Raw genomic sequence first — 16,174 nt, forward strand, 5'->3', positions numbered from 1 at the left:
ATTCAATATAGTGCAAGGAGTCTTAGCTAGGGCACTTAAACAACTTAAGGAGACCCAGGGAATACAAACCAGGAACAAGACAAGGCTGCCCACTCTCTCCATACCTATTCAATATAGTGCAAGGAGTCTTAGCTAGGGCACTTAAACAACTTAAGGAGACCCAGGGAATACAAACCAGGAACAAGACAAGGCTGCCCACTCTCTCCATACCTATTCAATATAGTGCAAGGAGTCTTAGCTAGGGCACTTAAACAACTTAAGGAGACCCAGGGAATACAAACAGGAACAAGACAAGGCTGCCCACTCTCTCCATACCTATTCAATATAGTGCAAGGAGTCTTAGCTAGGGCACTTAAACAACTTAAAGAGACCCAGGGAATACAAACCAGGAACAAGACAAGGCTGCCCACTCTCTCCATACCTATTCAATATAGTGCAAGGAGTCTTAGCTAGGGCACTTAAACAACTTAAGGAGACCCAGGGAATACAAACCAGGAACAAGACAAGGCTGCCCACTCTCTCCATACCTATTCAATATAGTGCAAGGAGTCTTAGCTAGGGCACTTAAACAACTTAAGGAGACCCAGGGAATACAAACCAGGAACAAGACAAGGCTGCCCACTCTCTCCATACCTATTCAATATAGTGCAAGGAGTCTTAGCTAGGGCACTTAAACAACTTAAGGAGACCCAGGGAATACAAACAGGAGGGAAGGAAGGAAGTGGAAGTATCTTTATTTGCAGATGATATGATAATATACATAACTGACCTTAAAAGTTCCTCCTAGAAACTCCTACAGCTGACACTTTCAACAAGGTAACAGGACACAAAATTAATAAAATCATTGATCACAGCATACAAGGATCTTTATGTACTTGGCCACATGCTTATAAAATTCTATCTCAAATGCTTCTGAAGATCTCAGCTTTTTTTTTTTTTTTTTTTTGGTTCTTTTTTTTTGGAGCTGGGGACGATCTCAGCATTTTTGAGGTATTCTTTGTTGTTTCCTAAGACTAACACAGCCTATGTATCACAGGAAGACAATGGAGAGTCTAGAACTATGGCATGTGGGAAATAAGGGTGCTGTGAGGAAAGGGTCTGGGTCCAAGAACCAAACCCCAGCTCTGAGCTCGAGCTGAACAGCATCAACTCACCTTCCTGGAGGCCCGGCACCAGCTTGTAAACAATGTCCTGCATGGTTCTGTCATGACTGCAAAGAGAAGGGGGGTGGGGGGGTCATCAACCAATGTAAACACCACAATTATTTACATATTTAACAACTAGTCTGCAATGAAAAACATGTACTAAAAATATATCTAGGACTTGAATCGATGTATCACTTAATTTAGGTTCTAGCTATTTGGGATGAGAAGGTCACTGCAAAAACAAAAGTGCAGAACTACTTTTTCTACATATGGTCCTATTATAGTTTGCTACTTTTAAGCATTCAGTATAATTCTATCAATTTCATAATTATATTCTTGATTAAAGTATTAGAGAATTTCTTAATTTTCAAAACCATTTAACTTCTAATCCTTACTCTATAAGCCTATATGAATCCAGTAACTACCCAATGATTACACTTCAATACACAGTAACCTAGCCAAACTGGGCTCGGTCACGGGCAAGTCCTAGCATAACTACAGCCATCTAACATCGCTCACTGCATGCACCAACTTCTGGAAGCTCTTGGCTATGAGGCCCGACTACATATTGTACGAGAGTCATATAGTGTCCAACCCTCCTTGCCACTGTCCACACAAAGGAATATGGTCCACACCTACACCGGGATGCACACTCAGGTGCAAATTTGGACTTTGTAGACTGGAGCCTGTGCTGACTGGTTTTTGTCAACTTGGCACAAACTAGGATCACCTGGGAAGAGGGAAACCTCAATTAAGGAACTGCGCCCATTAGATTGGTCTGTGGCCATGGGTTGGGTCTTAATTAGTGATTGACATTAGAGAGCCCAACTACTATAATGCAGCGTCAGCCCTGAGCAGGTGATTACAAACTGTATGAGAAACCAGGGTGAGCAGGCCATGGAGAGTAGGCAGGTAAGCGCCTTTCCTCTACGGTCCTACTTCAGGTCCTGCCCTGATTCTTACAGTGATGAACTGATATCTGGAAGTGTAAGCCAAATAAACCCTCTCCTCCCCAGGCTGGTTTTGGTTAGTGTTTTGCCACAGCAACAGAGAAGCAAACTATGACAGGACTCTCCTTGCATTTGATGACCTTGATGTCTACCACATCCACCTAGCTTTTGCTGGAGCTTACAGGTCACCAAAACTCCAACACTTGGGTACCAGGCAATGACACCAGGCTCTGTCTACCTTGGAAGCCCAGCAAGAGGGCTAGGAAATGGGGGGGGGGGGGTTAAGTGGGACACATAACACAGGGCACTTTTTGAATGAAGATTCTCAAAGTGGAGCTGTATTTCAAAGTGCACGTGCCCACACTCTGGGCTGACAGTAGCATTTTTGACATTCTCTGCAAGTCTCTACCACAGGCTTAGGCCACCTCTACTATAGTTCTGGCTGTCTTTCCACCCTAACCCTGAAAGTAAATACTGAAGGCAGTAAAACTCCTTACGCGTAATACCAAAGGGCCTATAAGCTTTCTCACCTTGCCCTGAAAGTGGAGAACCAGGCAAGAGGTGGGGGCAGGGCAAGCCAAGTCAGGAGCAGAGAGGATGGCACCGGCAGAGGAACCCAGACACTGCCAGTGAGAGGGGCTAAGAAAGGTGGAGCTATAGCCCAGTCAGCAGAATGCTTGCCTGCATTCACAAAGCTCCTGGTTTGATCCCCACATCCCATAAATGGGGTGCAGTAGAGCACACTTATATCTCAGCACTTACATAAAAGTAGGAGGATGAGAAGTTCAAGGTTACACAAAACCCTGTATCTATTAAACCAGAGAGGCTAAGAGCCTCTCTTAGGTCAAGGGTTTATGGCAGGCAACAGCCTCTGCCCAGCTCGTAACGTAGTTACAGCACTCAGACCAAGATGCCACCTTGCTTCCTTTACTTATCCAACACCTGGCCCACCACTGTGCTCCTCCCTGAGTTCCCTTCTGTGTTTGCATGGCAAAGAGGGTCTGCCCACAATCAGCTCTTTGTGTTCTGCCTCCCATTCCCAGCCCCGAGGAAGCCCCTCACCATTCCTGTCAGCAGGTCAAATGGGAAACCTGCTTCTGAGCTCTATAGAAGTGCATCCTAGAAACAAGGCAGGCGACACAGCTTGTGCTGCCATGAGGCACAAGAAGACAGAAAAGGCAGAACAGAGCCCTAAGACAGGTGGCATCACAAGGCAGCCCCGACAGAGACTTGATGTACAGGAAGGCACAAAGCTTAGGCATAGCTGTGGTAGTGGGCTGAGGTGTGCCTAGACACCTGACACCATGGTGACAGAATTAAATAAAACCTGCCACCAGCAGCACTGGCCAGGACACAGCACAGGAGCATGGTTCAAGAGCCAATGAGAATATGGACAGAAGTTCCCTAAATCAGATGTTACCCACCCAGTCAGAAAGGACTCAGGACAGAACTAACACCAAGAACTGGTAGACATTTCCTTATATCCACCACACAGGCCTTATGCAGAGTTTGTGTGAAGAGATGGTTTGACAATGAAGTTAGGAACACAGAAAACATACTCTGATCTTGATACGGGAAGTAGAAACAATGGCATTGGTAGTGTTGTCTGGGAGCTTGGGGGGCTCCCAAGGTCCAACAACTCAACCTCAATTGCTACTGCTCCCAGTGGGACATGTGACTTCAAGCTGTGCATCTCTCTTTCAGTTCATCTTCTCTCTGATTCCCTCATGCCATATGTATCTGTGGCTTCATTCCCTTCCAAGTGGCTCTTGAAGTCAGAAATTCCACTTGCAGGCCCTTGCTTCTTTGGCTGAAGTTCTAGCCTAGAGGCAAGTTACTGCTCTAAAGAAAGGTAGGTCTGGGGTCTCCTTCACGTCAAACTTCCAGTTTTAAAAAAGACATAAGATTGCACTTGTTCTCATGGTCCCCCAGGGCAGGTGCACTGGATATCCACTCCATGGCCCCGGTCACCTGCAGGGTAGTGTCTGGGGACCAAGGACAAGGTGGCCACCACCGTGCTGATTCTGAACACTATGGTCAGGGAGCACCAGCCCATGTCCTTACTCACCCGATATACTGTAACGGGTGGCTCTGATGGATCACGATTCTGCAGGTGGGGCAGGTATTGTTCTCCTCCAGGTACTTCACCAGGCAGCTCCTGCAGACTGTCCAAAGGAGAGGATGACAGCAACCCAGAAAGGTTCTGGTTGGTACCATGTCCAGCTAACTCCAAGATGGCTAAGAGGACATTTTCATAAACAACCTCCTCTATACAGTTCCTGACCTCTGAAGAGGAAGTGCCCTTGGGTTACACTGATACACAGCCCTGGCCTAGGAACTAACGGGGAAGAAACAGCAAAGAGTGGCTAAGTCATGAGAGTATAACTAATATTTAAAAAAATCTGTATTTTGGCTTAAAAGATGACAACACTAGGTAGCATTCAGTGAAACGAATACAGAATTGTACCACCAATTTCTAACACAATTAATCTCAGTTTAAAAAATCTTCAAAAGTGGGAAACATTTTCAAAAATGCAAAAGGCACAGGATGGAAATTATGAGTGATGAGGTTTTAACTTTATGAACTGCCTCTCAGTGGTCACTCGATGCATTGTATAGCAGCCATGCCTCCAGGTGATCCACACAGAACGTGTCCTCCAGTGAGAGAAAAATTAAGAAAAAAAAAAAAAATCTGAGGGTGCTGGGAAATGGCTCGGTGGTTAAGAGCACTTCGGTGCTGTTACAGAGGACCTAGGTTTTGTTTCTAGCACCCACATGAAGGTTCACAAGCGCAAGTGCGTGGGGCATATATAAACACACTGGCTAAACACTTGAAGATAAAAAAACCAACCAACAAACTAAAACGACAACAACCATCCTGCACAGGTCCAGGCCTGACAGCAGAACAAGGAACATGCAAGGGGCACCACACTGACCCTTGAAGTCCCCTCAAGTCAGGTGTTTGATTGTTGAAAAGAATCTACTTCACTTGAAATCTGAGAGCACAAGCACCACCGATGGTGACTTGACTTGACAGACCAACAACAAAAAAGGGTCAGCTTCCTCGAGAGGAGAACCCACCCTCCAGGAAGTTGCCTACAACACCCCTAGTTTAAGGAAACCTTTCCAACACCCCCATAAGAACTCTGTTCTTCCCCTGGCCCTGCTGCCCTTGTGCCAGGAAAGTCCTAAGGAGTGCGCTAGAGCAGTCGCCAGCCCACCCGGATCAGGGCAGACCGGGCCGTACTCACATGTGTGCAAACACTCAGTCACTGTGGTTGCGTCGATGAGGTAGCCGCTGCACAGGCGGCAGGTGATGTGGGCATTTATGTCCCAGAGTTTAATCTTCCTGGTCAACATCTTTGGCTTCTGCAAGAGAAATACACTGAAGTAGCTGTGATGGTTAATATGGGTTATCAAACTGATGACATTGGAATAAATAAAACCCAAGTGGCTGAGATACCTGTGAGCTTTTTTTTTTTTTTTTTTTTTTTTTTTTTTTTTTTTTTTTTTTTTTTTTTTTTTTTTTCTGAATTAAATCGTTTGAAGCAGGAAGACCCAGTTTTAATCAGGATCTTTTGAGGTGGGAAGATACACCTTTATCCATATCCTTTATCCATATCTTTTGAGATAGGAAGATACTCTGGCCACAAAAAGGCATGGAAGAAGGAAGCTTGCTCTCTGCCTGCTTGCTCTCCCTGGCAAGTTTGCCCCTTCACTGGCATTGGAGTCTTCTTTGGGATGCTAGTGTATACTGAAGACCAGCAGAGCCATCCAGCTCCACGGGCTTTAAACAACTCAACTATTGGATTCTTGGACTTTCTGTTGGGAGACAGTCATTGTTGAACTAGCTGAACTATAGCCTGAATTCCATTCCCCCCTCCTTCTCCTCTTCTTCCTCCTCTATCTATCTATCTATCTATCTATCTATCTATCTATCTATCTATCTATCTATCTATCTATCTATCTCCCCCCTCCTTCCATCTATCTATCTATCTATCTATCTATCTATCTATCTATCTATCTATCTATCTCCCTCCCTCCCTCCCTCCCTGTTCTGTTTTTCTAGAACTCTGATAACCAGGTATGCTCCCCCCTGGCTTGCCTCTCCTCTATCCCCAGATGTAGTCGGTGTTCTATCCATAGATGTAGTAGGTGTTCTATCCATAGATGTAGTAGGTGTTCTATCCATAGATGTAGGAGGTGTTCTATCCATAGATGTAGGAGGTGTTCTATCCATAGATGTAGGAGGTGTTCTATCCATAGATGTAGGAGGTGTTCTATCCATAGATGTAGTAGGTGTTCTATCCATAGATGTAGAGGTGTTCTATCCATAGATGTAGGAGGTGTTCTATCTATAGATGTAGAGGTGTTCTATCCATAGATGTAGGAGGTGTTCTATCCATAGATGTAGAGGTGTTCTATCCATAGATGTAGGAGGTGTTCTATCCATAGATGTAGGAGGTGTTCTATCCATAGATGTAGAGGTGTTCTATCCATAGATGTAGGAGGTGTTCTATCCATAGATGTAGGAGGTGTTCTATCCATAGATGTAGGAGGTGTTCTATCCATAGATGTAGGAGGTGTTCTATCCATAGATGTAGGAGGTGTTCTATCCATAGATGTAGAGGTGTTCTATCCATAGATGTAGGAGGTGTTCTATCCATAGATGTAGGAGGTGTTCTATCCATAGATGTAGGAGGTGTTCTATCCATAGATGTAGGAGGTGTTCTATCCATAGATGATGTAGTAGGTGTTCTATCCATAGATGTAGAAGGTGTTCTATCCATAGATGATGTAGGAGGTGTTCTATCCATAGATGTAGGAGGTGTTCTATCCATAGATGTAGGAGGTGTTCTATCCATAGATGTAGGAGGTGTTCTATCCATAGATGTAGGAGGTGTTCTATCCATAGATGTAGTAGGTGTTCTATCCATAGATGTAGTAGGTTCTATCCATAGATGTAGTAGGTGTTCTAATACATCCCAGCCTTTTTGTTGGGCACATGGCCCATCCCATCTGATCCTGTCATCGAATGGTGACCTGCCTCAGACCTCAATGGTAAGTGAAGTTCGACCTCAACTCAAGGGAGGTTCGAGCCACTATAACGTCTACCAAGAAGACACAGAGCCCCAAAGGAGGTTAGATAAGGTCCTGTGGATCCAACCTAATCACCAGCTACTTTGACCTGAATCTACATAGCCTTTGAATATTACAGCTGATACCTGGGTCCAGTCCCACTTCAGGAATTTAGCCATCCTCATCCCTGTATATTTTTTTGAAAGGGAACAGTTAATTGTCCACTCAATGCCTGAAGAAACTAATTTACGAGAAATCCATCACCAAGTCACCAGCTACATCTTGCTTTGCTCCAGGCTCACCGACTACCTTTTAGACACTGTACTCGGGGTTGAGCATGCAAGGCCAAATGGCCCCAACAAAGTCCATCCCGATCACAGTACCACTTCTAACCTGCACGTCTCCTAGGCAACTGACTGATCAACACTACCCCACCCTGGATTAAAGGTATTCCAGAGACTATGTACAGAGTATAAGGAGTGCCAAGTTCTTCACTCATGAGACAGAGCCCAGACCTCCCTCCCCTAGATGGCAGGGCCCCTTGGAGGAATCCCAGACCTCACCTCCTCTGGATGTCTGCGTGTCCTTCCTCACTCGGTGGCATGGAGGCTTCAGGCCACCAAGTGGATGCGATGATCCCTCCTTACTCTGAGTTCTGGCTGGCTTCTGCACCTTCCTTCTGCCCCTTGTTCCTTTTCCATTTTCTAGCACAAAGATGGCACTGTTATTTCAAAGCTCACTGATACCAGTCCTGCACACAATTCCACATTAAACCTTACTACATCTTAGATAAGGTCTACATATTAAATCATGGGACAGAACCCACCAGAAATGTTGGAAGACAATCAAGAAGCACAAATAACTCCAATGATTGTTGGAGAACAGACTTCAAGGAAATATGAGGTGGCCACCATACTGAGTCACAGGTAGCCAGAAAGGAAGATAAGCTTCGGCTGCACTCACCTGTAAATGACAGTCTGGAATCGGGGCTACATCGTGAAGTCTGTGGAGAAGCAGAGACAGGTGTCACCATGGGAGGATCTTGTCTCACCCTCTAACCTCTAGCAACTCTCAAGGACTGTTTGGTTAAACATGTCTGCCAATTTGCTTGCTTTAAGTCATCAAGTGACACCTCAGCGGCGACACCTCCCAGATTTCCTGAGCCCTGGCCTAATCCAGAGCAAATACAAAGCTAATGGTTAAGGGAAAGAGAGGGTGGCTCCACTACTCGCTTTAGGGCCCAAGAGGCAAGATGGGATATCTGTAGAAGCTCCAAGTAACAGTGGATCTCAGGGTGACCTGAGAAACCTCGTGAGGACGATGAGCAGCAGCACTCTGTTGCTCACTCAATTTGATACCAGCAATGTCTACATCCTCACACCCAAGCTAAGTCATTATCCCTCCTAGTCATAGACTTGCCACCCACTCAGTGAATGTGCCCTGGGCCCATGTGAGCACGGTACCGTGCTAGGGTCAGCAGGCTAAGGCAAACGAGCAGGTACTCATGCCAGGAGATGGAGATGGGCAGCAGCTAGAAGTCTGAATAGTGATCTGGGGCCTCCCGAGATAACTAGTCTTGACTAAGGTGCTCTGAGGGTTCCTAGGATTCCTGCTGTGGATTCCTTGGTACCGCCCTTCATTTCTGGGGTTTGGGAACAGGCATTGCTGGCGAAGAGCTTGGTAAGGTGCCTATAGTCTTAACTAGAACAATACCAAGACTGCAGGTATTTGTAGTTTAAAGACTAATTACATACAACCTGGATGCAGCTTACCCTAACATGTGCTTAAATGAACTTACTCTTAAATGCAACTCAGATAATTTCACCTTAAAAAACCTTCATCCCCAGCCCCCCCCCGGGGGGGGGAACCTTCCAAAACTTAATTTTTAAGAAGTTTGTATTTCTGTCTGTCTGTCTGTGGGAATGTATGCAATGTATATACAGGTGCCTACAGAGGCCAGAAAAAGGAATTGGATCCCCTGAAGTTGAAGTTATAGGCTGTCATGAACTACTTGGTGGAATGCTAAGAAAGGCAGTTGGGTCCCTGGGAGAACAAGTGTACAGTCTTAACCACTAGGCCTTCTCTCCAGCCTCAGAACTGCATTTATTTAGTGACTAATACACCCAGGAGACTTGTACAAAATGAGTAAGGAAAAGGGACGGTAGAAAGAGGTGAGTATGTCCTATCAAATAAACCAAGGGAGGGTTGACAGATATGTCAGAAACATTTAGAGGAAGAGGGGAAGTCAACTCAAGGCCAGGTCTGTCTTAAACTAGTCCCTGCCTAGTATGGAGGCCACCAACCACTTGAATTTGCTGTCCCTTGAAGCTTGGCGGTTCTTGTGACAGAAGAACCACAGAGTTTCATTCATTGCTTTGAAATAGGGTTCCACTATGTAGTCTTGTCCTAAAACTCCCTGTGGACCCCAGGCTGACTTTATCATTGCAATGATTCTCTTGCTTCAGCCTCTCAAGTATTAAGCTTACAGGTATAAGCCACTACAACAGGCTTTCCAATAGTATCCAATCCCAGTGTTGGGATTGAAGTTGTATGCCACCATACCTGGTACACATGCAATTTTTAATAATGACATTTGTATGAAATGGATAAATTCCTAGGAGGGAAAAACTAAATTGAGACTAGTAAGGAAAACCCAAAATATTCTCTATTATGGAAACTGGATAAGTAGTCACAAAAATTTCTTCAATTAGAACTCTGGTTCTGTAAGTCTACCACACCTGAGAGCAAATCACCCTTTCAGCTGGTAAAGGCATTTTAGAGCTGGAACACACTTTGTCTGTCCTGCACCATGTCCTGCGCTCAGATTCCCAGGACCATCATGCACAGCTAAAGAAGGGATCTCTAACTCCCTTTATGAAACTAACTACTACTAGCTACACACCAAACTCTAGCAAGATGAAATCTGGAAGGAAGCTAACAGACCTGCCTGACCCTAAGCAGAGCATCTGCGACCTTCATCAATCAGTACACAAGGAGTCTCTTAGGACCAAGTTAGGTATATCCCAGGAATACAGGTAGGCAACAGCACGAGCCAAAAAGAAAAAAAAAAAAAAAACAAACAAAAACAAAAAAAAAACAAACAAAAAAAACATCCCTTATGCCAAAAGGTAAAAGCAGAACAACGTACATTCTTTCCAAAGACATGTAAAAATGATTTGACAAATCACCCAACATGACTTATTCTGTGAGGAAATCACCCTACTGAAGGAGACACTAACACACGACGGCTCAAGAACTCGGAAGTGAACAATTACAGCCCCACACACACTCTCTCAGACGGAGGTGCCGGATGCCCATCAGCAGGCAGCCCGTGACAAGGTGGGCCTCACACAACAGCCGTTCCTCCGCAGTCAGGAAAACGGTGCTCCCAGCTGTGCAGGGCTCCTTGGAGGAGGAGCAACTGCCCACACGGAGCATGGCAGTGCCATTCTCATGGGACATAAAGTTCCAGGAGGGTGAACTGCCTGCTATGGGCTGGCATGCCAGAGCAGCCCATGGGTCCCCACTACACAATAAAGTGATGAAGAAGCATCTTAAATTTTAAAACAAATGACAGACACACTCCTGGTGGTGACACTGGATCACATTACTCATAATCCCTCAAGGAAATGCCAGCATTCAGCAGAGTATGTGACGCCACGTTCACAGGCTGAGTAGGTCAGGGGCGTTCATTCCCTTTTCTAATTAAGTCCATCACTGAGTTGTGTGGCTCTGTAATGAACCGAGAAGCACAGATCTACAACACACTAGGATCATAACAGGACCAGGACTTGACAAACCCCAGCTCTCGAGATGGAGCGGTGCTGCTGCTCTGCTTACTATCACAGGGCCAGCCATGCCCAAAATTCTACTTGGGTTTTTAGAGAAACTTTGCCTGCTTCTGCTCTAAGTGATGAAAAGAGATTCACTAAGGAGAAAAATCCAAGTTAAGTGAATTCAGCTGACAAACTTTATTCCTAAACAGGAAGTATAAACTAAAAACCCAGTGAGACTTCCTTGGAGACAGTGGAGTGTGCTGGTGAGCAGTGGGCCAGGCGCCAAGTGCCGTGGATGGCAGGAAAGGCTGACATTCTGTGCTAAAGGCAACATATCCACCCTGACAAACTCTCTTCTAAATCAGCTAAGCTTCAGAACCCGTACCATATCCATGTGACTAAATGGCCAGCCTGGTGTCCTCTCCAAGTCTTCTAAGAATCACCTATGTTTGTTGCTGCTTACATTGCACATCATCACATCTGTGGTTACTAGAGCAGACAAGCAAGTGGACATGGCAAACCGTAACCACAGTGGGGTAGAAAGGACTAGCCAGGCAGGCAGGCAGGGAGGGAAGGAGGGAGGGAGGCAGGCAGGCAGGCAGGCAGGCAGGCAGGCAGGCAGGCAGGGAGGCAGGCAGGCAGGCAGGGAGGGAGGGAGGGAGGGAAAGAGGGAGGGAGGTGTCCTCATTAAAATCAGTAACACAAGCTGCCCCTCCTAGGGATAAGATCTAGGTGGAGTCACCATCAGATCTATGTCTTAGGCACCACAGATCTGATCAGATTCCAAACTGGTCTCCTAAACAGCCCAGGCCTAATACATATTAATGAAGACAGTAACTTTATCAATACGAATAGTTTCTAACAATTAAAAAACATAAAAACAAGTCTTTTTCAAAAAGGACAGTAGCTACAGACACTCAGCTGCTGACAACTGTCTTCCCATCCCATTCCAAGGGACCTCTTCCTGCTCCATGTATGACCTGTCCACAACATGCTGTTGTTCAGTATGCTCTGTGTGGACAGACCTCTGTCCTTCTGTGCTGACCCTCCTGTGGTAGCTGACTGAGTTTACTGGTATAACTCCTATATCCAAGTAACTTCTACTGTCTTCTTGCCACTCCGGTCTCTTCCAGAACTTCCTGGTATCTGTAGAAGACTTGCAGAGGTCCCTCCCACGGTTAGCAGATGGAATTCATTACCCTTCTTTCAACAGGGTGTAGCTTGGCAGGTAGATCGTTTCCCTCACAGATTAGAACTTTCCCAGAAGCTCTGTGCTGGCTTGAACACTGTACCCTCTGAGACACCCACAGTCATACGCCATTCAATCTGTGCTGAGACTGTGACTTCCTAGGATCTGGTTGGTACCCCACCTGGATAGACGTGCTATACTATCAGTCTCTAGTGACAAGCACTGGTCTTGGGGGGTAAGCGTAATCGCCAATGTGTCACCAAACACTGACACTGAGGACAGAAGTCTGTCCAGATCTATGACCTCATCAACATGCCCTGTTTTTGGCTGACTGTGTACAGGCACTTCACCTTACAGAACCAGCCAGCAGGAGAGTAAGTCACTCGCAACTCACCACATGTATGTGGCCATGGGATGCTGATATATGTCACAAAGCAGAAATACTCCAACCCGAAATGTTTTACTCCAAAGTCTGAGGATATCAGGGGGACAGAAAACTCAACATCAGAATTCCATAAGTGCATTGAGAACAGGCATCAATCTAATGTTAGACCTCTTTTAGTATCGGGATGAAACGTAGCAACACAGCCCCAGACTTCCCTCGGTTGTGTCAGGATGGGACTCAACCTAGCACCAGACCCCAGGGCTCTATTCAGAAAAACCTCTAAGGACCTTCCTTATGACAGCTGTGAAATCCTGGACGTAACTATTCGTGGGATATGCTGAGCCTCCCACGCTGCGGGGGTTGAGGGACAGAAGCCAGGTCTGCTGCCTTCTGGGTGTTCCTCATTTTCTGCAAGAGGTGGCCTACCATCTGAAGTTGCTCTTTGATACGTCAATGACAAAAGCAGTAAGAAAGATAACGATACATCAAAGAGAAAACTGTGTCCTGCAAATGGGCATGGACTCTGCCCTAAACTGCAGGCTGCTGTCCCAAAGCACCCACAACAAAAGGCTTAAAGGCAACCTAAGTTAAGTTTACTCCTCAGCACTGACATCTACGTCACAGTAGACGTGTGGCTTGTTCAGACCTAACCCCCATGCCAAGTCCTCTAGGACAGAGAGGATAGAAGAGCTCTCAGGATTTTTGATAAGGCACTTACTCTGTCTTTGAGGACAGACCTCCCATCAAAACTCACTTCTCATTTTTGATTAGGACTTCAATCTAAAAACCCGGGAGGAATGAAAACAACATTGAGACCATAGCAGATGCCCACGATTATAATTCTTGCATTTGTGCTCCATTAGGATTTTTTTTGTTTGAGTTTGTTGTTGTTTACTTTGGTAAGCACTTAAGTAAGAAAGCAAAAGGTGGCTGGTGAAATGGCTCAGAGTGTAAAGGCACTTGCCACCAACCTGATGGCGTAAATTCAATTCCTGGAACCCACATAAAGAAGGCAGAAGCAAACAAGACACCACAGTTATCTTCTAACACCCAGATGTGTTCAGTGTTTCTGCATTCAGAAACACACAGAAAATTGTAACAATTTTTTTTTTAAATGTAGAAGTCCTTAAGTAAGGACACTTGTGGCATATGTGGCTTGGCCCCCATTCCTGTTGGTAGAGCATGTCCTGAGGACTTCAACAACCAAGCCTACACACTCTCAGCATAAAGCCACAAAAGCCACTGCTTACGATTGCTTTAGGCTGGAGTTTGTTGAGAACCCAACACAGGCTAAGCCCTACCTGGAACCAGTTGACAGACAAATCAGTACAAACTCACAAACTCCCCATGTGACCTAGGGGCCTCCATTAGGCCTTACGATAACCACACAGAACTCACAGGTCCTAGTAAGTCCCACTGTACTACAAGAGTCAGGAAACCCACACAGCACCCATGGGTCTTCTTCCCACAGGCACCTGTAAGTCCTATAGGACCCCATGAAGCCCAGTGAGACCCGCACAGGACACAGGTGTTGATCAGAGGCTTTGAGAAAGTCTGTAAACACAGCCTCATCGTCTATATGTTTGCTGTAGAATTTACAGCTAAAATAGCGAAGTCTACCAAAGATCAATGAACTTTCAAAAAAGTCCAATTAACCTCCATTCTTGAGGTCCAACTAAGCACTGTAGAGTTTCTCTTTAATACAGCACGCTGGCAACATGATAGGCTGACAGAGACCACACTTCCAGCAAGTGCAGCTCCCTCCTCTCAGTGGGACTTGGCTCAATTCAAAGGGTAGTCTACAGCAACAAAAGTGGGTAGTACTTATTACTACCCCTACCCTTTTGGCTTTTGCATAATCTAGTTATGTGAGAAGGTATGCGGCAGGAAAAAGAATGTTTTCTTATTTTTAAAGGCTTCATCTGTCTTTGTGATTGACTATTTTTTTTTGAAGCAGGGTTACACTATGTCGCCCAGGCTGGTCTCCAAATTCTGAGCTCTAATGATCCTTGTTTCAGTCTCATGAGCAGTAGCAAGGATTAAAGGCTTATATTACTATGTCTAGCTAAAGTTAATGATAATCAACTCGCAGAACTAAGGAACGGTTCAAGTTTTTGAAGCATAATGTACTGTGTGCAGCATTCCTGCATTATGAACAGTAAGGTTGTGAGGATAACAACAGAAGCTGACCTTCAACCTCAATGTATTTCATAAGTAAAGAAAACTTACATCTTCTACTTCAAACCAAATCTTGAACATCAAACAAACAAGGCAGCCAATAATAAAAGGTCATTAAAGAATCACACACCCCCAAACAAACCTTGTTTTAAAACACAAATCAACTCTAATGGTTCTAGTGAATGACCTTGTGAGCCCGAGGTGGAACCTCCCAAAGTACAGGGACGACAGGGAGGTGGCCATCAGGGGCAAGAGCATCCAGGATGACCTTGGATAAGTAACTCTGATTCATCTTCCACCCCTACCCCAAGACCTGGGCTGTGGAGAAAGGGCTCCTGTCTGCAGGAGATCTCTGAGCACAGTATCCCCACAAGGAACCGATATCCCAACCTTTCAGAACCTCACGCCTTACTATTTTGTTATTTATTTTTTCTTTCTTTCTTTTTTTTTTTCGGAGCTGGGGACTGAACCCAGGGCCTTGCACTTCCTAGGCAAGCGCTCTACCACTGAGCTAAATCCCCAACCCCTAGCAGACGCCTCTTTTTTTTTTTTTTTTTTGGTTCTTTTTTTTCCGGAGCTGGGGACCGAACCCAGGGCCTTGGGACCGAACCCAGGGCCTTGCGCTTCCTAGGTAAGCGCTCTAACCACTGAGCTAAATCCCCAGCCCCTAGCAGATGCCTCTTAAACAGGATACATGCATGCATCACAATCATCTGAACTCTTACAGTAGCATCAGACGAACCTGACAGACCTTATTTAGAGGCCTCATTCTAACACACCACTCTATACACACCAACTTTCCGAGATAGGATCTAACTCTGTAGCCCAAATCGGTCTGGAACTCACTACTGTGGCTCAGGTTTGCCTCAAACTCAAACTCACGGCAATCCTCCTACCTCGGCTCCCAAGTGCTGGGATTACAGGTCTGAGCCACCACGCCTGGATCTACACATAATTTGTTTATGAAATTTTCTAGGGTATGGGCCACATGATACTTAAAACTTGATAAATGCCTGGCTGTCAGCAATACTGAAGAGCCTGATCCACCTTCTAGTGGCCTAGCTATTACCCTGGCTAGGGAAGTTGGCCAGGAAAGGTCAGTCCTGAGCTCATCACCAGAACCATTATCTGACTTAGGGCGCTACATTCTAAGGTAGTTTGTTGTACAGCAGCATACAAATCATATAACCCTTCAAGAGTTTAAAAGTCAAAGCATAGGAAAACGAAGATCACCACCACACCTAAACGAACGATCAGTTCTAAAATTTCACACAGCAAATTAGAATAAAGGGCACGGCAAAAGGGAAAAAAAAAAATCAGAGGTAATCTCTGAGCGCAAGGTTCCCAAGTGTAAGGACACTTGGCAAATGCGACTTTCCACTTAGAACACAACTCAGCTGACACCATGCCAAGAAACCTAGACTTGTTTCCCCCTGAGAAACCAAACTGTGAGGTGGCTCAAAATGAAACAT

General features: G+C 45.4%; 1 protein-coding gene across 1 annotated transcript in view; it reads right to left on the bottom strand.

The window, feature by feature from the left end:
• The window catches only part of Pcgf3 (polycomb group ring finger 3), a 37,132-nt gene that overhangs the window by 18,947 nt on the left and 2,011 nt on the right, over positions 1–16,174 (bottom strand). Inside the window, 5 exon segments of the mRNA NM_001107245.2 lie at positions 1,155–1,210; positions 4,164–4,260; positions 5,347–5,464; positions 7,738–7,878; positions 8,138–8,177. Coding sequence (NP_001100715.2) covers positions 1,155–1,210; positions 4,164–4,260; positions 5,347–5,455 — 262 coding nt within the window. The 5' untranslated portion in view covers positions 5,456–5,464; positions 7,738–7,878; positions 8,138–8,177.

Source organism: Rattus norvegicus, chromosome 14 (genome assembly GCF_021556685.1).
Source record: "Rattus norvegicus strain SHRSP/BbbUtx chromosome 14, alternate assembly SHRSP_T2T, whole genome shotgun sequence".
Classification (NCBI taxonomy): domain Eukaryota; kingdom Metazoa; phylum Chordata; class Mammalia; order Rodentia; family Muridae; genus Rattus; species Rattus norvegicus.